Here is a 20,240-nt window from a genome sequence, read left to right on the forward strand (position 1 = left end):
GAAGAAATATAGAATAGGAACAAAAAGATTCCACAAGTCAACTAAAGCAGGCAAAATATACTGAGGAAAAGATGGGAGTGAGGAATTTGAAAAGAATCTTGAAATTAACCAAGCAAGTTCAGACTCTGATAGGTCCTTCTAAAAATAATCTTTTTCTCTCTGTCTCCCGTTTATCCCCATTACCTTAAATACAATCCAAACTGGTTATAAATCAAGACAAAAGAATATTCCAATCTACTGTAAAACATTCTGGGAAATTCAATTTCATGACCTTTCTTGGATCTTTTGGACAAGCCAACAAGAATATGTGAGGAAATAAGGTGGAGAGAAGGGAATGTGAAAAAGTGAGGACTAGAGAAAAGGCAATAGAAACCAGACACAAGGAGGTGATTGGGAGTGAACCAGGGTTTTAATTGTGTCTAGAGATAGAGAAACAGTAAATCCCTGAGAAACAGAAGAGTCAATGAATTTGTTAGGAATCTCAAAAGAAAATGGAAGAAAGATGAGGATATAATGGGGAAAAGCTAAGGAGGAATGAACTGGATAGATTTCGGGGGAAGTCAACTCCCACAAATATGGAGGAAGTGAGTAGTATTCTGTACTGAGAAGTAAAGATGTGATCAAAATTAGAATTCAGAAAAGGATGACTTTGTTAAGGAGTCCTGAAAATAGGAGAGGAGGAGAAAGAAGAGGAAGAGAGTAGATCAGGAAGGTGTGGAGAGTTTGATGTCAGAGCTGAGGAAGTACAAATGATAAAAAATACAGAAACAGAGCATGACTGAAGAATTTCCTGGGCTCTAGGACTTTCCTGGACAAGGAGCCAGGACAGAATAGAGAAAAAAGAGCCAGAATCAAAGGAAGTAAGGGGCCCATAGAAAGAGGAAGTCTTAATCTATTCTTATTTACCTGGGATAGCAACCACAGAAAGAGATCTATACAATGTTTGCTATGGAGCCTATGGAAATTCATTTTATATGTTTTGTTGGGCTCTAAGTCAGAGATATTGATTTCATTTTGGTTTCCTTCAAAAGGCACTTGCCTAGAGTTTTCCATCCTTATATTTATATTGAATCACAAAGGAGTTAAAGGGACCTTAGGTGACTGTCCACAAGAGGCTTAGAGAAGCTAAAGTCAAATCTCCCAGCTAAGTCTCAAAGACAGGACTCCCCAAGAGTTTTAGGGACCTTCCTTTGTACCTGGAGGGAGGAGAGGAGAGTTTCTTGGGGCTAAGACAGAGCAAGACAAAAAAATGAGACTGTGAATTTCCAAAGCTTGAAGAATAAGCATATAGAAATTTCTAAGAAATCCTACTTGTTTGGTACTTGACCCAGCTGTTAGGATCAGCTAATTTTACATGACCTGAGCTTATAGAATGAGCAGTGGAAAGACAATGATACCATCCAGCACAACAGATGGAAACATAGAGAGCCTGAAATATGGAGAGGTCAAGGTATCAGAAACTTGAAAAGTTTCCCCAGAGAGAATACTATGCTGGATATGAGGTTGGAAGGGAAACATGTGAGAGCTGGGGATTTATAGGATTTCACGTACCATCCTTGCCTCTGCTTACCTGTACTTCCCTCAGCAGTGAGGGGACCATGGCGCTTCTTGCCAGTGAGTCCATACAAGATGAATTTGTATCTTTGGCTAGGATCAAGTGAGGAGATAGTGATAGAACGCTCAGGCCCCTCCACAGGGACCACCTGGATCTGCCCATCTCTGTCCTTATATTGGACCAGGAAGGAATCAAACTGACCCTCAGGGACACTCCAAGAGAGGTGTAGAGAATCAGAGGTGGGGTCTGTTACCCGCAACTCTCCAAGGCGAGGTAGAGTTCCTGAGTTAGGGAAAGAAGCTGAGAAAGGGAGACAGAGAAGAAATAAGGTACAGGCCACAGGGAAAAAGGAAAAAGTGTTTTCCCTACTCCAAACACACCCTAGATGAGGGAAATCAAGGAAAGAAGGTAACAAATATCTTATCCTTCTTTCTACGACAGTCAGTAACCTTCTTTGTCTGGGGTTATTTCTTTATAGGAAAAATTTCCAAAAAAAAAAAAAGAAAGAAAAATTTCCTTGTGGCATACTTCCCACCTTTCCCCCATAATCTCTCATTTCTTTAGCCCTGCCAGAATACAGACTGGGGAAAGAATCTTGTAACTTCAAGGTCTTAGGACCTTAGACTGTTATCCATTTTCAAGCAGCTGCCCCAACCATAAAACCATATTTATGTCTTTGCACTGGTTGGATGCCCAATAGATGTTAAGTGACTGGAGTCAAAGGGATATTTGGGAAAGGGAGGAACAAAGTGAGGAGGTATTTGGGGGTGGCCAGGAGAAAGAGGCCCAGCCATTCACACTTACATGTCTTAGCTTCGGTGGTAAGGGGACCATGGCGCTTCTTGCCCTCAAACCCATACAGGGTGAATTTGTACTTGTGGCCAGGATCTAGAGGGGAGATGATGACAGAGTGCTGGAGACCTTCTACTGGCACTCTCTGGGGCTTTCCATTCTTGTCTTTATATTGGACTAAGAAAGAATCAAACCGGCCTTCAGGAACAGTCCAGTGGAGGTTGACGAAGTTTGGAGACACATCTAGAGCCTGCAGCTCTCCAAGTCGAGGTGGGACAGAAAGTGCCCCAGGCTTATTAACTGTGGGTATAAATCACAATAGGTAATAACAACTTTCCCCTCCTTTTCTCCCTTTTCTCCTGGACAACTCCCTCCTGGCCTGGACAAGCCTTCTGACCAGGATCTAAGAGGTCCCTTTTTTTCTAGCAATGACACCTTCCCTCATACTCTCCATTTCTTTCTTCCCCGTTTCTCAGTTTCAGTCTTCCTGAGAATCTTTTTATTGACTTTCCTTTGGGGGCTCCCACGACGCATTCTACTGAGTAACAAGGGGAAGAGATTGGTGATTTCCTTGTTCAATACCCTTCTTCATTTCTACAGCTCCCCACCCCCTCCACCAATCCCTTACCTCTATTGGTTTCAATACCTCTCTAGTACTTTCTTTGGGTACTGCCATCACTGATGGGTTTAAAGTCCTTTCCTTTTGATTCTTTTCCTAGCCAATTCCTCCAAAGGGTATCTCTGGTGAGGTTAGCCCAGAGAGGCTAGGGAGAGGGAGCGGCCGGATACCGGCACTCCATAGAGAATGACTAGGTAAGGAGTATGGAACTGAAGCCCTGACAGCCTAGCTACCTGAAGGTCCCTTGGCACCACCTCTTTCTGGGAGGCCCTTCTCCACCCATGACAGGGCTCTACCCTCAGCAGGAACTCATTGAAATGACCACATGGTACTGCCACTGAAAGTCCAACTCTCTCAGGGCTAGCTCCACTGCCCAAAGCCTGCCCAGTACTGAGAACCTTAGTGTAGGGATAGTAGGGGATTTGGGGAAAGGGAGTGAAGTGGAAAGTGGAAAGCCTCTCCTCTCCTACTCCTTGCAAAAGCTTCTTGGAGGCAGGATCAGACCAAATATAAGAAAGGCAATAGGGAAAAGAACTTAAAAGTATTAGGCCTCCAACCTAGAGTCCTGAATCTCTTAAATTTCCACCCTTTCTCCTCAAAGATTGATTTCATTAACCTCTTTGTCACTCAGTCTTCCTTTCCTGTCTCCTCAGTGTTTGTTTTTCCCTCCTCTCTCTAGGGTTTATTCATCTTCATCTTGTTCTCTCTCATTCTCTTCCTTGTAGTTTCTTTTCTCCTCTGTCTTTTAGTCTGTCTTGCCCTCTGACCCCTGGCACTCAGCTTCCCAGGTACATCTCTGTTATCCTCTTTTCATCCTTTTCTTCTCTAACCTATGTGGAAAAACTACCCAGTCCTTCCTGTCTTCTGTCCTTCAGTTCTGCTCTCCCTATCCCTTCTGTCAGAGGCTTTAGAACTTGAATCTTCTAAGATCTTCTAATTCAACACCACTATTTTATAGATGAGGAAATTGAGGCCTGGAGAGGTTGAGTAACTTGTTCAAGGAAGTAAAGAAATCAAAATTTGAACTTAGATCCTCTGACTCTTCAACTAGGGCTCTTTCCTGTATACTCATTACCATCTTCTTCCTTCTTTTTGTCCTTTAGACTATCACTCAATTCTTACTTTTCATGTACCATCTCCAATCCTCTCATTTCTTTCACCTGAAATCAGCCTTATTGTACCCCTCTTCTGTCACTTTGCTCCTTGATCCATTATTCCCTATTATACTGACATTTCCACCTCTCCTCTGAGACTCGGTCTGAATACATATATTGGACTTAACATATATTTTAACATATTTAACATGTATTGGACTACCTGTTGTCTAGGGGAAGAGGTGGGGGAAAGGAGGGAAAAATTTGAAACAAAGTTTTGCAAGGGTCAATGTTGAAAAATTACCAATGAATATGCTTTGTAAATATAAAGTATTAATAAAATTTTTAAAAAAGAGAAAGAGAGAGGGCTCTGTCTGAGCTGCAGCCCCACTCCTTAACTATCTGGGCTATGCCTTGATGATTTTGAAGGGAGCAATTGACTCTCTCTCTCTCAGGGAGAGCCCCACAGGGTTAGAAATGGCAGTTAACCCTACTAAACTTTCCCCAAGCAGCTACTTTTTGTGGAGCACCAGCAGATGACGTAAGAATTGGACAAAGATGTTAGGCTGGGCTCTCTATCATATAGGAAGCTCACCTGCTACATTTGTGCCTATCACCTTGAACTCTACCAACTTACCTGGGTGCTTCAGGAGAGGGGCCTGAGCCCCCTGGGTTGTTGGCGGTGGGGTCAGCCCTAAGAGAAGAGATTCATCGGTAGCTTCAAAGGGGCCTGGGGGAGAGTAATGAACAGAAGGTGGGGGAAAGGGAGAGAAGGATGGAGAGGTGGAGGAGAGGGGAAAGGAGGAAAGGAGGGAGGGAGAAATGATAAAAGTAAAATACTAGAAACTGAACTTCACTCCTCTAGCCTCCATTATCCTAAGCATCCTGTCCCCTTAAGTTGCCCTCTCCCGTAAAGCCCCTTATTTACCCTGAGACTTGTGCCTGCTCCTTGGTTTCCTAAATTACAACTCAGATTCCCTTACTTCCCCTTTGTTCCCACAGAGATGTCCAGGTCCTCCAGCATCCCAAAAATGAGAATACCACCAACTGCATAGCAGGTGCTCAATATATACTTGGGGAATAAATGGTATACACCATTCTCCTAAGATACCCATTTCCTTCCTATCTCCCTAAAGGACCCAGAAATCACCCTACCACTCCATCCTCAGGTGGCCTGGGGAATCTGGCCCTTCGAAGACCCTGATATTCCCTAAGATCCCTCCCAACTGTGAATTATGGGGGATCCTGGCCTCCATTAGTGCTGCAGTGAGAAGCCTGGAAGAAAGGAGATGTGACTGTTAGCAAAGGATGCAGGAGAGGAGAGCAAGAAGGGAATGGTGGGAAAAGTTCCATCCAGGACTAGGTGACATCAGTGCCCTGTGGGGAAAGAAGATTTCCACCCTATTCCTCATAGCTGCCACAGCTCCCTTCTCCAGGCCCCAGGTTTTGCCTATGGGAGAAAAAGGTGAAAGGAGGGCTGAGTAGCCCGCCTGGGAGAGGCAGATGAAGAAAAAACAGTAGTTTAAATGCCACCCCAATCAAAGGTGGTCTCGATTTTCCTTCTTTTAGTGCAGACCAATCTTGTAAGTAAGTAACAATCAGCGATGGACCTGAAAGACTCCCCCTTCCTTGGGCTACCCTTCCCAGGGTATCTGTACAACAACATCCTTGTTCTCAAAGTCTGCTGGCCACATAGGCAACCCTCTCCCACCCCAATCCCACTCACCTGCCCCTTATACTACCCTAAAAATCAGACTGAGGTGCTCCAAGACTTGAAATGAAAATTGCCAGCCATCATAAGCACATGAAATGGCTCTGACCTTTTTTTTTTTAATCTCAGGCCTGTGTCTGGGTCCTGGTGGAGTCTTTGGCTAGAGGGAGGAGGGTTAGGGAGAGGATACTTTTGTTGTAGGGAGATGCTGGTATTGTTGAACTTGGTAGAATGCAGGAAGAAGGAAAATGGAGTGTGGAATGAATTGAGGGGCAACTGGCCGATTTGGGCAGGGTCAGTGCACACTTCATAGATGTGGAGGCATTTTACAGTTAGAGGAGAGAGATCTGCACTGCTGGGTAAGCAACTTCTAGGTTGGAAAGACAAGATACGTGGATGGAGGGGGAGGTCCCCAAGGCAGACAGCACACACTACCTGTAGTGGTGATGAAGGCGTAGGACTTGGAGGCCTGCCCATCCTGGACCCCATGGACCTCCACATGGTAGGTAGTACTAGGCCTCAGGCCAGGCAAGCGGGCGATGCGTGTTGCCCCTGGTACTGCAATTTCCCCGCTGGGCCCTTCCATAGGAGAGAGGGGCTGCCAGCGCAGCACCACCTGCTCAAATTGGCCACGGAGACCATCCAGAGAGACCAGCAAGGCCCCATCAGCTGAGCTGCCCAGCACTTCAGGTTTGGGGTGGCGAGGGGAAGGGCCCGGAAGTAAGGAGGGTAGGAGGGGTGTGTGCCTCCCTTCCACTTGGGCCACACCTTCAGGGTCATGACCATGGATAGCTTTGGCAGAGTTTGGTTTCCTGGTGTCTGGGTCCAGATTGGCAGTGGACTGGGGCTTGTAGGACAGTGATGATGGGGGTGCAGAGAGTCCCCCTGCCCGGCGTTGCAGATACGCAAAGATGGAGCGGGCCACTGAAGTGTAGGTCTGGTTGCCACGGAGTGGGTAGCCAGAGGCCCGTAGGTATCGCGCCACATCCTGCACGGAACCCCAGGAAAGGCCTAGTTTTGATGTGAGGTTCCTCAAGAACCGTGGTGGGGGAAGCCCCAAGGGCACCTCCCTAGGCTTTGGATCTTCCTCCTCCACAGGCTGAGGCAGCCAGGGGCCCAGGTCTGGTCGGAGACCTGGTTGGGGTTGGGGTTGGACTGGGGGCCGAGGAGGTGGAGCTGGGGGACGGGTATCCTGGTAATTATGGTGGGCTGGTGCTGCGAGGGGCAAAAAAGGAGGAGGAAAAGAATGAATCAGTGGGCTGCGCTCACTCCCCAGGTCTCCCAACTAATAATAGCCTCTCAAGCCCCTGCCTTCTCAACCCTTTTCATTAGAGGCTTCTCCTCCCTCAGCCTGTGCCCCACCTGGAATGATAAAGGAGAGAAAAATGTTATTGTCCCTAGAGCCCCTTTCATTTCCCACCCACCATACCTCACAATGATGATCCCTAGAAAGAAAAGAAGTCAGTGGATAGATCCTTGAGTCAGGAGGAGGGAGAGAGGATGAAAACAGATTAGGAAGAGATTCCAAAGGAAAAAGATACTGAAAGCCACAATGGGGCGGACTTTCCACCTGCCAAAGGGGAAGAAAAGAAGGAAGATCCAGGTTTTGTTAAGAGACACCATATCCAGGGTTGTTGTAAGGATCAAATGAGGTGATTTTAATGCTTAATGCAGTCCCTGGCACATAGTAAGTGTTATATAAATACTTATTTCCTTTTTCTCAGCCTTATTACTTCCTCACCAATCAGTCCCCTAATCCAACACCGCCCAACAGAGCTCTTCCCTCTCCTAAAGCTAACCTCTCACTGACTGCTAATCTGACTACTCTGATTCTTACCCCTGTCCAATGTGAATTCTAACTTCCATGATAAATACATCTCCCACAAAACCTAGCGTTTTAGTGGACTTTCTCCACCTCTCAAAAAGACTATATCTAAACCAGGCTACCTAGAGAAGTAGATATCTAGAGACATCTTCACTTCTGCTCTAGTGCCTTCCTGGAGATTTTATCACTAGTCATTCTTCCCAAAAATCTAATTAATCCCCCTTATTGCCCCTGCTCTCCTCCTCTTGCTATACATAGATATGTGTATACCCTTGAGCCTGGATAGGATATAAGCTTTTTAAAAGTGGGAGTTATTTCATAAATGTCTTTGTAGGTCCAGTACTTAGTATGGAGGCTAGAACATAAGAAGTACTTAATAAGTACATGATGATTCATTATTTGATGGGCTCTGAAAGAAATTAGGCAGTGAAAAAGAACATGAAAGGCAACATGGCTTAATTGTGCTAGACTTGGAGTCAGGTTCAAATCTTTCCTTAAAACATTTATTCACTGTGTAACCCTTGGGTAAAGCATTCATTGTCTATAAAATCTCACTGGACTGGTGTTCTCTAAAGTTATGATCCTGTGATCTAAAGAATGAAAACCCCATGATCCCCTTTCTCTTTTGACCCTCTCACATTCACTTGTACCTGTGTTGGCCCTGACAGAAGCTGGATAGCTGACAGCTCGGCCCCTCTCAGCAGTGACGGTCATGACATACTCCACACCAGGCATTAGCCCTGTGAGCAGGGTTCTGTCTTCCTCAGGTGCCACATTCAACCGTACCCGCTGGTTGCCAGCACTGACATATGACACCACAAATCGGTCCACTTCAGCCTGAGGACGTAGCCAGCTTAGCTCCATAGTAGTGGGAGTCACAGCTGTGACCCGAAGATCCTGGGGACCATCGATCACTAGAGGGCCCCAGGAGATAAGGGAGGAAAAGGGGTCAGGAATTTGGAAGCAGAGAGTTTCTAACTTCCCTCAGTCCCCAACTTTAAAGAATTCGGTCATCCTACACCTTCCCTCCACTCCACCATCCCCATTTTCTTCCTAGCTGGCAATGCTCCCCAGTTATTCCCTCCCCATTTCAGCTCCATTTCTCCCACCCCAAACCCCCTGCTCTCACTGGTAGTGATGGTCTGGGAGGTAGGAGGTCCCCAGTTAGAACCTCGTAGGGCACGGACGGTGACTTGGTACTCCTGGCCTGGGGACAGCCCCCTCTGGTCATAGGCTAAAGCCGAGCTGGGGACCCGAGCAGAGAATGGGCGACCTATTCCCTCTGTCTGTGGGAAAGAGATGGCCAGCACAAGATCAAAGTGGGGCACACTTTTATCCTACTTTTCCTGTTGGTTCAAATCTCAACTCTACTTAACTACAGAAGGTAGGGTGAGGATTGGGCAAAATTTGGTATATTTACTGGTAAGCAGAATTGGAGATTTTGGTTTTAATTTTAAAGAAATCAGAAAGAGAAAAATCCTTTCTGGTGGAAGGAGAAAAATCAATTCAGCTTGCTGTTCAATGGCACTCTGCCCTGATTCTTAAGGAGATTTCTCTCCAAGAAAGTCTGCCCTTCTGATAGTCCTAAAAAAGTAGTAGATAAGGAGGCAGCAGAGCAGAATGAGTAAAAACATGGAACCTGAAACTTGGGTTTGAATCCTATCTCAGATACTTATTAATTGTATGACCCTAGGAAAGTTACTTAACCTCTCTGAGGTTTCCCCATCTGCAAAATTGGGATAACATGCTTCATGGGGCTGTTGTGAGAATTAAAGGAATAATGTGTGTAAAGATTAGCTATACGTGTGTTGTACAATATACATGCTACTTTTAAGGTTCTATTCAAATGCTGCCTTATCCATGAGCCCAGCTGGCTCAGCACTCAGTAATCACAGTCTAGAGCATTTCTCATCTACTATGGAATCACTCACTGATATTCAATTTGTATTGTTATTTATTTTTTTTCTTGTATACCTACTTCTTTATCTAGAGATGTAAGCTCCTCAGGGACAGGAATCACACTTAGTTCCCCCTTACATACCCAGGATATAACACAGTGCTTTGCATATATAACAAGATACTCCAAAAGAATGACATTGATATGATTCACTTAGACATCAGGAAAATACTTACCAAAATCGCCCATGACATCCCTGTGAATAAGATAGTAACATGGAGGCCAGATGATTGAAATATTATGTATCCATAGCTGGTACAATAGCCATACTCAAGGAATGTTAGCCTGGAAGAACATGTCTAGTGGAGTTTCTCAAGAATCTGTCACCTTCGCGATTTTTGCCAATGGCGTGGACCATTTGGCAAACTCATTTGCTATACTACAAATACAAATACAGGATAGCCAATACTAGAGATGACAGAATTAAGGCACAGTTATAAACAGTGGGTAGATGTTAAAAAGACAAATGTTTTACTCAGATGAAAGATGAAAGGATATTCTGGAGTTAGGTGGAGTAAAGGATAAAGCACTGGACTTGGAGTCAGAAACCTCAGATATGACTCTCAACAAGTCATTTAACTTCCACTTCAATTACCTCAATTGTAAAATGGGAATAATAGCATAGCTACCTCCTAGGGTTATTGTAAGGATCAAATGAGGTAATATTTAAATAGTGCTTAATGCAGTCCCTGGCACATAGTAAGTGTTATATAAATGCTTATTTCCTTTTTCTTCCTATTCTAACAACTGAGGCTTCCCAACAACAAAATGAGTAACTTCAAGATGTTCTTGAGCTCCCTGTCCCTAGGGGTATTCAACCAGATGATAAATTATTGTCAAAAATTTGTTGAGGGGATTTCTTTACTCTTATGGAGATGATTACCAAGAACCTTCCAAATTTAACCTGTAGGACTTTCTGCCTACCAAAAATAAAATTTAGGTAGGAAAGAATGGAATTTGTCTATTGGTTGCCATACTTAGAAACAGAATATGCTCCTCTTACTGTAGGAGTGAATCGGATTTCATAGGCATCCACAGGTCCTGAGGCTCTCGTCCACTCAGTCCGAACTGTTGTTTCTTCCAACAAATGCATCCTCATTCCTGCTATTGGAGGTATCTCTGTTTGGAAAGAGTAGGAGAGAATAACCATTATTTCCCTTCTGCCCTCTTTCCTTAGAATCCTATCCATCCCTATAAAATTCACAATGAGAAGGGGTGAGGGAAGTATTAGACCCTGAAGCTAAGGAGAAAAAAATGCCTGTCTTTGCTTCTGGCATGGATAAGATAAGTGGCTCATTTCAGAGTAGGACCCAAGTGATCTATTCTCTGGTTTCCAGCTGTCCCAAGCCCATCCCCTATTTTTCTTCAGGGATCCAAGTGTTCTAATCCTGCTCTCCTAGTTCTATTGGAATGAATTAGTGATTCTTTATAGTTCTGAACTACAGGACTTAACTGCCATCTCCTTAAATTTCTCTGAACTACAATGATTTTGAAACATTAGGGCAGGGAGAATAGCAATAATAATAACAGCTAGCATTTATATAACATTTTAAGGCTTGTAAAGCACTTTATAAATATCTCATTTTATCTTCACAACCATCCTGGGAAGTGGCAGTTATTATCCTCATTTTACAGCTAAGAAAACTGAGGCAAATGACTTGCCCAGGGTCACCCAGGTTGCTGTCTGAAGTAGATCTGAGGTAGAACTCAGATCTTCCTGACTTCATATCCAGAGCTCTTTATCCACTTTGCTGCCCACAGAAGTAATGTGGCTTTGGAGCAAGTTGTTCAGCTTGAGTCAATTTTCTCATCTTTAAAATGGGGATAATAATGCCTGTGGTACCTTTTAGGGTTGTTGTGAGACTCCAATGAGTATGTAAAGTATATACTTTAAAGTGATATATAAAATATCAGTTAAAATAATAATAATAATATTGAATGTAAGATGAGACGGAAAAAAAGGTAAACTCTCAGAAGAGCAGAATCTGCCAGTCCAGAGTTTGAGCCCTTTCTGTTGCCTGCCTTCCTTCTTTCTTCATTGGCTCTTTTTATCTCATCCTCATGTCTTTCTTCACTCCAACAGACTCTTATAAGGCTTCTGGCATTTGAGGATGTAGTTGCTCCCCAGATCTTCTCAACCAGTTTTCTACAGCCCTGGCTTCTCCCATTAGCTTCCTTTTCTTCTATGGGAATCCAGATATATCTTTCTCTTGCCCTCACACTTCTAGCCTATGGGGGAGGAGGAGAAAAAGGGGGGGGGGGAGGACAAGAGAGGAGAGGGGCAGGGAGTAGAGGAGAAGAGAGGGAAGGAGGGGAAGGGAGAGACAAAAAGTTCTTACCTTCCCCACAGTCTTCTCCGCCATAGCCGTCGTGACATACACAGCTCCCTTCTCGACATAACCCATGACCCCGGCAGTCCCCAGGACAAGTCCTCGTGGCACAGTCCGGGCCTTCAAAGCCCTCAATGCAGACACACTGGCCAGCTCGGCAGAGTTCCCGTGGTCCACAGCCCCCGGAACAGCTTTCGGCCAGCAGCTCCCTCTGTCCACAGTCTTCGCCGCGGTAGCCTTCCTGACACACACATACTCCCTGGACACATCGGCCTCTGCCCTGACAGTCCCCAGGGCAGGTTTGAGTACCACAGGCAGGGCCCGTATAGCCAACCTCACATACGCAGTGGCCGTTTTCGCACCGACCCCGATGGTTGCAATTCCCCGGGCAGGTCCGAAGGCTGCAGTCTTCTCCTGTGTAGCCCTCCCAACAGGCGCACACCCCGTCGTGGCAGATCCCTTGGTGGCTGCAATCTCGGGGACAGCTTCTCGTCCCACAGTCCTCTCCTGTGTAGCCGGTATCGCAGACACAGAACCCATCCTGGCATCTCCCCCGGCCTCGGCAGTCCCCAGGGCAACTCCTTTGCCCACAGTCTTCTCCAGTATAATCCCTGTCGCACACACACACCCCATCCTCACACCGCCCGCGGCCTCTGCAGTCACCCGGGCACCGACGGCTCCCGCAGTCGTCCCCTGTGTAGCCGGGCTCACAGACGCAGCGCCCGTCCTGGCACCTGCCCCTGCCGCGACAATCCCCGGGACAGGTCTGCGCTCCGCAGTCTCTGCCTGTGTAGCCGGGCCAGCACACGCAACGGCCGTTCTCACACCGGCCCCGACCGAGGCAGTCCCCGGGGCAGGTCCGAACCCCACAGTCGATCCCGCTGTAGCCAGCATTGCAGACGCACGCTCCATTCTCACAACGACCTCGACCGCGGCAATTCCGGGGGCAGGCTCGGCTCCCACAGTCCTCGCCGGTGTAGCCCGGCCAGCACACGCAGCGACCGTCCTCGCAGTATCCCCGTTGGTTGCAGTTCTGAGGACAGCTCCGTACCCCACAATCATCTCCACTGTATCCGCGTTCACAGATGCATTCCCCATCCTCACAGTGACCCCGGCCATGGCAGTCACGAGGGCAAGTCCGGGTACTGCAGTCCTCCCCAGAGTACCCCGGCCAGCACACACAGTGCCCATCCACACAGCGCCCACCATCCCCACAGTCCCGGGGGCAGCTCCTCAGCCCACAGTCCTCTCCATCGTAGCCTGGGTCACACACACACTTCCCATCTTCACATCTGCCTTTCTGGTTGCAGTCCCGGGGGCAGCTCCGCAGCCCACAGTCCTCTCCATCGTAGCCTGGGTCACACACACACTTCCCATCTTTACATTGGCCCCTTTGGCTACAAGCCTTGGGACAGGCTCTGGTTCCACAGTCTTCCCCAGTGAAACCAGTCCTGCACACACAGACACCCTGGACACACCGGCCCCGGCCCCGGCAGTCTCCCGGGCAGGCAGGCCGACTGCAAGAGGGTCCAGTATAGCCTGAGAAGCAGACACAACGGCCCTGCACACAGCGACCCTGGTCGTTGCAATCCTCGGGACAAGATGAGGTGACTATACTACCTGTGGGATCTAAGCACGTGGGACCAGCCCAGCCCGGCTCACAAGAACAGGCACAGCGGTCCAAGTCAAACACACCATGGTGGCTACACAGGCTCCGCACATCTGTCTGCCCTGTAAGGATTGGGAGTCAGGGGAGAAAATTAGTACAAGATTCCATTCGCCCCTCCGAGACCCCCCCCACCTGGCAGCTTTTCCTCCTATCTACCTCTTCTCCAAATGCCTCTCCTCTCCCTGGCACGCCCTGCTCACTTCAGGCAGTATCCCCTGGGGCCACTCACCTGTTCCAGCTTGGGCAGCAGCAGAACAGCACCCCCCATGGCATTGTTCCTTAAGACCCTTCACTAGCTCTTCCAGGGCTTCAAGCTTCACTCTTAAGGCCTGCACCTCAGAGGCGGGGGCAGGAGGTTCAGCACCTGGAGGACATCCACAGTTGGCAGAAGAAGGCAGGTTGATTCTGTGTGTGAATACCACCTGCTTTTCACCTCCTTCCACTGTATGTTCATAGAGCTTAGGGGTTGATCCTCCACCTCCAGGACCTGTTATCCGCCCGCCTGGATGAGGAGGGAATCGTGAAGCTGAGGCTGTCCCATTAGAACGTGGAAGGAAGGGCCCAGCCCCTGCTATCCCTAGCAGCACCAAGAGGATAAGGCTGGGGACTAAGGGGTCTCTGGTGGATAGCATTCAGGGGCCTGTAGGGAAAGAAGGCAAATTGTTAGGGCTTTGCAAAAGAACCAAAATGGACCCAACTTAAACTGGACATTACTATTATCTTCTCCCATCAGAAACAAACAAATCAAAAATCTGAATCATACAAATAAAATTGAGTCTGCACAAAGGCTAAATATACTGAGTGACCAGGAAAACGACAAATTTACAAAGTTGGTTTGGAATGATTTACACTCAAGATCAGAATTAAGAACAGAACCAACAACAACATTAGGAACATGATCAGGGCTAAGATTAGGCAGAGACAAAAACAAAATTATGGATGCAGGAAGGAATAGGATTGGTGTTTAGCTTAGAGACTAGAACATAGTAGGCATTTAATAAAGGATTATTCCTTTCCTGTGTTTCTAGGACCAGAGATATAGTTAGGGCAGGACAGGGAAAGGGGAAGGGGTCACTTAGCTGTTATAAACAGATACAAAAACTGGGGTTATTAAAGAAATAGGGGAAATGTTGAGGTTAAAAACAGAGTCAAGTATACTCAGGCCCAGCATCTTGATTAGGACCAAGGACAGAGCAAGACAATATTATCTATAAAAGCAGAATTATTACCTGGAGATAGGATGGAGGAGATGAGGTTATGGGTTGTGGCACAGCTTGGGGCAGGAACAAATAAAAAATTGGGGGCAAAGCTAAGGCAATTAGGCCAGGGTTAGAAATATTGGGAGAAATTAATAAGACCAAAAATGAAGAGCACTGACATAATGGGTCACCAAACTGAATAAATATAGGACCAATACTGGTGACTAGGAGTAAGATAGACCTGGGATTAAGGGCAAAAAAAAACTAAGGCAAAGGAAGAAAAATAATATGGCTAAGATTAAGGACTAAGGAAAGGATGGGAGAAGGGAAAAGAGCTTGCAAAGGAGTTAGGTACTGCTATAGCTGAAAACATGAATAGTTTATGGGGGGAAAGAATCTAAAAAATGAGGACAAAATCCAAGGTAGCTGGGGGACAGAGGAAGAAATAGGAGTAGGCCCAAGGTCATACCTTCTCTAAGGTGACCTAGAAAAGGGCTGGAGAGGGATAGAGAAAGGTCATATGAGATAAAGGTCAGGGTACCTTGTGCATCAGATATACATAGTTGAAGGGAAACAGGGACCAGAGCAGTAAGGGAGGGAAGATTTGGGATAGCCTAGAAGCAGCAGCAAAAGACCATTTGCACTTCCTAACATTAGTTCCCTAAAAGAAAGTGAGTGTGGTACACAGGCCTTCACACAAGGTTTCCCTTGTGGTAAAGTTTACCAAGAATCAGGAAGACCGAGAAGGGCTTTTCATCTCTTCCTCTAAAGGGAAATAGTCAAGAAATAGAATTTGGACTTTAAGCATGTCTCTTCCTTCTATCAATTCAAAAAACATGGTCAAATAATTGATACAATATTATATGGTACTAAGCAACAGAGGAGATTATTTTGGTAAAAACAGTCCCTGGTCCCCTCAAGCCTTTCCTGCCAGATCCACAGTAGAAGGAAGATTCAAACATACGGAACCACAGAACTTTAGAATGGGAAAGGTAATAGAGTTGTTGGCAATGACAGCCAATGAGACAGTCAAATATTTGAAAACTTCAAAAACTTGAAACCAGGTATCAGGTCTTGTTGGGTCTTCTTTTCATCAGGCTAAACATCCCCAGTTCTTTCAACTAATCTTCATCATATGAAGTCAAGGTTCAAAGAAGAGCAACCAAACTGATAAAAGACCTTAAGATTATATCATTTAAGGAAATGTTGAAGGAACTGAGAAGATTTAGCCAAGCTCTTTCCCAGCACTGAACACAGTATTCCACATGTGGACTAACCAGGGCAGAGTATAGTGAAACTAATATTTCATGGAAACTATGATTTTCAATGCAGCCCAAGACAGAATCAACATTTTTGTCTTAATTCCTAACCCCTTAACTTAACTACCCCTTTTCTTCCTTCCTTCAAAAACTTCACCCCAAGATCAAGAAATTTCTTCCTCAACCTAGTCTAGTGCTCATTGTTTTCCCATATATCCAAGGAGGCATATGGTCTCTACTATAGCTGATGCTCCTGACAAAATGTCAACCCCTAGAAGGAGAGGCAAGATTGTTACTGTGCCCTCTGCTACTGACCTGGTTGGACCTATCACCAAAGCTCTGAGGTTGGGAAGTAATCCCTTTAACTCACTATCCCTAGGTTTAAGAGATGCAGAATAATCCCAATCATTGGGATAATCTTGTCCTCTTTTCAGTATTTGGGTAGTCCATGAATTAGAAGTATTCCTGGATCACGCATTTCTACCCTTCCTTGTATAAATTTTCTCTGTAGTTCTGGGGCATCCCTCTTATATCATGCATGTGTTTGGGGAAGTGACCTCCCCTTTCTTCGCCTCCCCTTCTTCATTTGAGGGGCCCAAGAGAGGAAACCCATCTGCCCAAGCTGTGACTCAGCTTCCCTGGTATTTAAAGTTCATGGCCAATTCTGACACTTTGCTCATCAGGGACAGCCCCTCCCAAGGGGGTGAGGGGGAGGTGGAGAGAGTCTCAAATCAAGCCTATTCCTAGTCCAACCCCATGAAAAATCAATCTCTCTCTCTCTGTCTCAGAATCTGTCTCTTTCTGTGTCTCTGAGTCTGTTTTTCTGTCTCTGTCTCTCCTTCCCAAGCCCATTTAGAACTAAGATAGATACAATCAAGTATATCTGATTCCCAATAGCAGAAACAAGATAAAGCAAGAGACTCATGGAACTGGAACATGGAACCTTGGTATTCTAGAACAGCCAGGGTTTAGATTGGAGATGCCTTGGTGTAAAGAATGGAGCAAAAAGTTGACTGGGGGAGAAAGCCAGGAGGATCAAGACTCTTTTTCCAGGTTTTGGGTGATAAAAGGAAGATTCTCAGTAGAAGAGTTTTGTTGTGGTGGTTGTTTTTTTTGCTGAGACAATTGGGATTAAGTGACTTGCCCAGGGTCACAAAGGTAGGAAGTGTTAAGAATCTGAGATCACATTTGAACTCAAGTCCTCGTGACTTCAGGACTGGTGCTCTAACCCCTGCGCCACCTAGCCACCCCTGTAGAAGCAGAGTTTAAGAGAATTTGAGGTAGAATTTGAGAATGTAAACTAAGAGTGGAATTGTCTAGTTTAGGTTCTTGACTTGCCAAGGAAAGTGGGATTTGAAGTGGGAAAGGAAAGGAAGTAAGGGGAAATCAGGGCTGGGGAAGCTAGGGTGAGGCTGAAGGATCCAAGAAGCAAGGGGTGGGGCTGAGAGGAAGGGGGTGGGGAGTGCTGGACACTTTGGCCAGGGCAGCTGCAGCGTTTCCGAGTTGCTTCCCAGTTCCTCTTAGTTCCACTTCCAGCTGTTTTCTAGCCATTAAATTCTTTCCAGGCAAGATAAGGGGGCCCGCCCGTCCCACCCGGAACTGGCCAAAGGGAGGAGGTTGAGGGGGGTTGGTGAGGGAGGTGGAGCAAGAAGGAAGCGCTTCAGACAGACAGGAGCTGGGGAGAACACTAGAATGATGGGAAGACAGAGGATCCCCCTTACTCGGAGGGAATCTCTCACTCAGACTTGGTCCCAACCTCACAAAGCATGAGCCATGAATTGGAGTTCTGGGTCAAGAGCAAGATTTTGGCATCCCCTCTACTCAGAATCCCCACTCCCTTCCCAAAGACCCAGGGAATCCAGTCCGCTCCCCACCTCACCCTAGCTCCCTAACTAATCCCTGGCTCTTCCTCAACTCATCTTCCTCATGAGAAACAGAACCCCTCTCAAGTTCCACAAGTCCCAATTCTTCCATGTCTCCCTAAATCCAGGCATCTGACACACTATCATCAGCTACCTGCCAGTAACCCGGGCATCATCACCTGCCAGTAATCCAGGCATCTACTTTATTTATCCATCCCACGTTTCTGATACTGAGCGCAGAAAATGCACCAATCCAGCAAATCCAGCCTCAGGCTCACTACTATTCCCAACTTTACTAGCCTCAGGGAGCCAGGTGTTCTGCACTTAACCTTTAATTCCCGCCCCACCTCTAGTGCTCTCACCTCCCTCCCAGAATCCAGATCCCTGCTCCTTCCTCTGACTGATTCCTTCTCAGTTCTTAAGCATTCTCTCACCCGTAGATTTTTCCTGTTCTTCAAAAGCCCATACTTCCATCAAGAATCCAAATAGCCTGTTTGCTTATTTTTGCTCTGATTCCCTCCACTTCCTGACTAACGGTATTGGTTCTAAGAAGTTCTCTTAGATCATTAAGCTAGGTTACAAAGGTCAAGGGTGCACTCCAACTCCTCTTTCTTTACCTCCCCGGGTTGTGTCACCATGGAAAGAGGTTTCTTCCTTACCTGGGGGAGCTGGGAGGGTGGCCTGAGGCTGGTTTCTTGAGCCTTTGCACCTGCCTTGCTTTCCGTCCTGAAGAAGGCTGAGGGAAGAGCAGCAAGAATTTGGGGTTTCTCTCTAGACACGTCACTCTTCCCTTAGAGCAGAGACTCCCTAAACTGCATCCGTCCGTCTCAGCAGCAATAGAAAGGAGGAGGGAGCCTGGCAGCAAGCAGGGGGAGGAGAAGAGAATGAATTACATTAGGTCAGGGAGGGGAGAGGAGATAGGGCAGGTCTTTCCTCCCTCTTTTCTCCTCATCCCCTCGGTCAACTGGCCCCTCCCTTGTCTCTTTTCTCCTCTCCCCCTCTTCCTATGAAAAATCCCTTATTTTTTTTTTTACCTCATAGTAAGGTCTTCCATGAGTCTTCCTCCTCTCATTGTTTCCCGACTCCAAATCTATCCCCCATTATTTATTTTGTCACGCTATCATTTACTCTTCCTCTTCCCACAGTCATTCAATTCAATTAAACAAACATTAATCCCCTTTTCTCAATCCCAGTTTCTTAGTTCCCTCCCCTACTCCTTTCTCTCATTGGCATCTTTTTTTATTATGCTATAATTTCTTTCCTTCCAAGTGAAGGTTCTCACCACATTCCACTTTTATCCTTTTCTCCTTCTCTCTTTTCCACCCTAACTTCTTCACACTTAGCTCCCTTACTCCAAATCTGCCTCTCTTTCACCTTTCTTCTCTATCACCATTCTTTACCTGTTCAAGATTTTCTCCATTTGGCTGACTACCCCCCCAAACACAAACACACACACACTCTCCTGAACTACAATTACATTCCCATATCTCGTTTCATCTTTACTTCATGATCCTTCTCCTTTACCTGTCCCTCCCACCACTTTTGACTCTCATTTCTTTCCAAGCTGTCTTCTCACTTTGCTGTCCTTTGTACCTCCTATCCTAAAAACCTTTACATTCCGTACTTTCCCTCTTCAGAAGACAGCTGGTGCATATGCATTAAGTCCTTGGACAAAAGCTGGGATACCTAGCACCTGAGAAAAAACTTGAGACTAAGAATGGCAGGGGGAGATTGACTAGATTGTGACTGTTTAGTGATGGAGCCAGAAATTTAGGGGCAGCACGAATTATGAAAAGGGAATGGACGGCTATGATCCTGGGGAACAGGAAAATGATAGTTAGCCAATACATATATACTGAAAGATTTGCATATAATCATATGGTAAGTAAATGTAGATGTTGTATGTAGTATATTGTATGAAGTATGTAGATATTGACTCCTATCATTCTTACAACCCTAAGATGTAGATGCTATTACCCCCATTTTATAAGTGGGGAAACTGAGTCACAGAGGTGTTAAATGACTTGCCATGGGTCACATAACTAGTAAGGGTCTGAGGCAGAATTTGAAGTCAGGTCTTCTGACTCCAAATCCTAACAGAAATTGTGGGGAAGAGAGTGGCAATCAGGGACCATGGAGTAGAACACCCAGATCTTAGGAAGGTTGTTATATGAGAAGAGTACACAATCAGAGGTCAGAACCTTTCTCTCCAGACATTGTGATGTTTCTCAGGTACCATTTTCCCAGTTGCTCAAGGCTAGTTCTAGGTGATGCTCTTAAGGTTTCCATAGCCCTAAGGGAAATAAAGGGAATGAATAGAGATCTATTCTCAATACAGGTTGGGGTGGGTTAGGGAACAAATCTTTGT

At 46.1% G+C, this 20,240-nt stretch overlaps 1 protein-coding gene across 50 annotated transcripts in view; it reads right to left on the reverse strand.

Moving 5' to 3' along the window:
- The window catches only part of TNXB (tenascin XB), a 64,827-nt gene extending 44,978 nt beyond the window's left edge, over positions 1-19,849 (reverse strand). For 48 of the 50 annotated variants that reach the window (XM_051996268.1, XM_051996301.1, XM_051996285.1 and 45 more), the window contains exons 1-5: positions 8,247-8,416; positions 6,207-6,986; positions 4,698-4,790; positions 2,360-2,647; positions 1,571-1,855 (exon numbers count right to left, since the gene is read on the reverse strand). In XM_051996268.1, the coding sequence (XP_051852228.1) occupies positions 1,571-1,855; positions 2,360-2,647; positions 4,698-4,790; positions 6,207-6,986; positions 8,247-8,331 (1,531 nt within the window). In that variant the 5' untranslated portion in view covers positions 8,332-8,416. Of the gene's footprint in view, positions 1-1,570; positions 1,856-2,359; positions 2,648-4,697; positions 4,791-6,206; positions 6,987-8,246; positions 8,511-8,725; positions 8,883-10,556; positions 10,673-11,892; positions 13,615-13,781; positions 14,193-18,531 lie in introns of those variants that run through there. The other 2 variants (XM_051996312.1, XM_051996288.1) reach the window with 2 other exon arrangements.
- Positions 19,850-20,240: the final 391 nt, after the last annotated feature.

This window comes from Antechinus flavipes, chromosome 4 (assembly GCF_016432865.1).
Source record: "Antechinus flavipes isolate AdamAnt ecotype Samford, QLD, Australia chromosome 4, AdamAnt_v2, whole genome shotgun sequence".
NCBI lineage: Eukaryota > Metazoa > Chordata > Mammalia > Dasyuromorphia > Dasyuridae > Antechinus > Antechinus flavipes.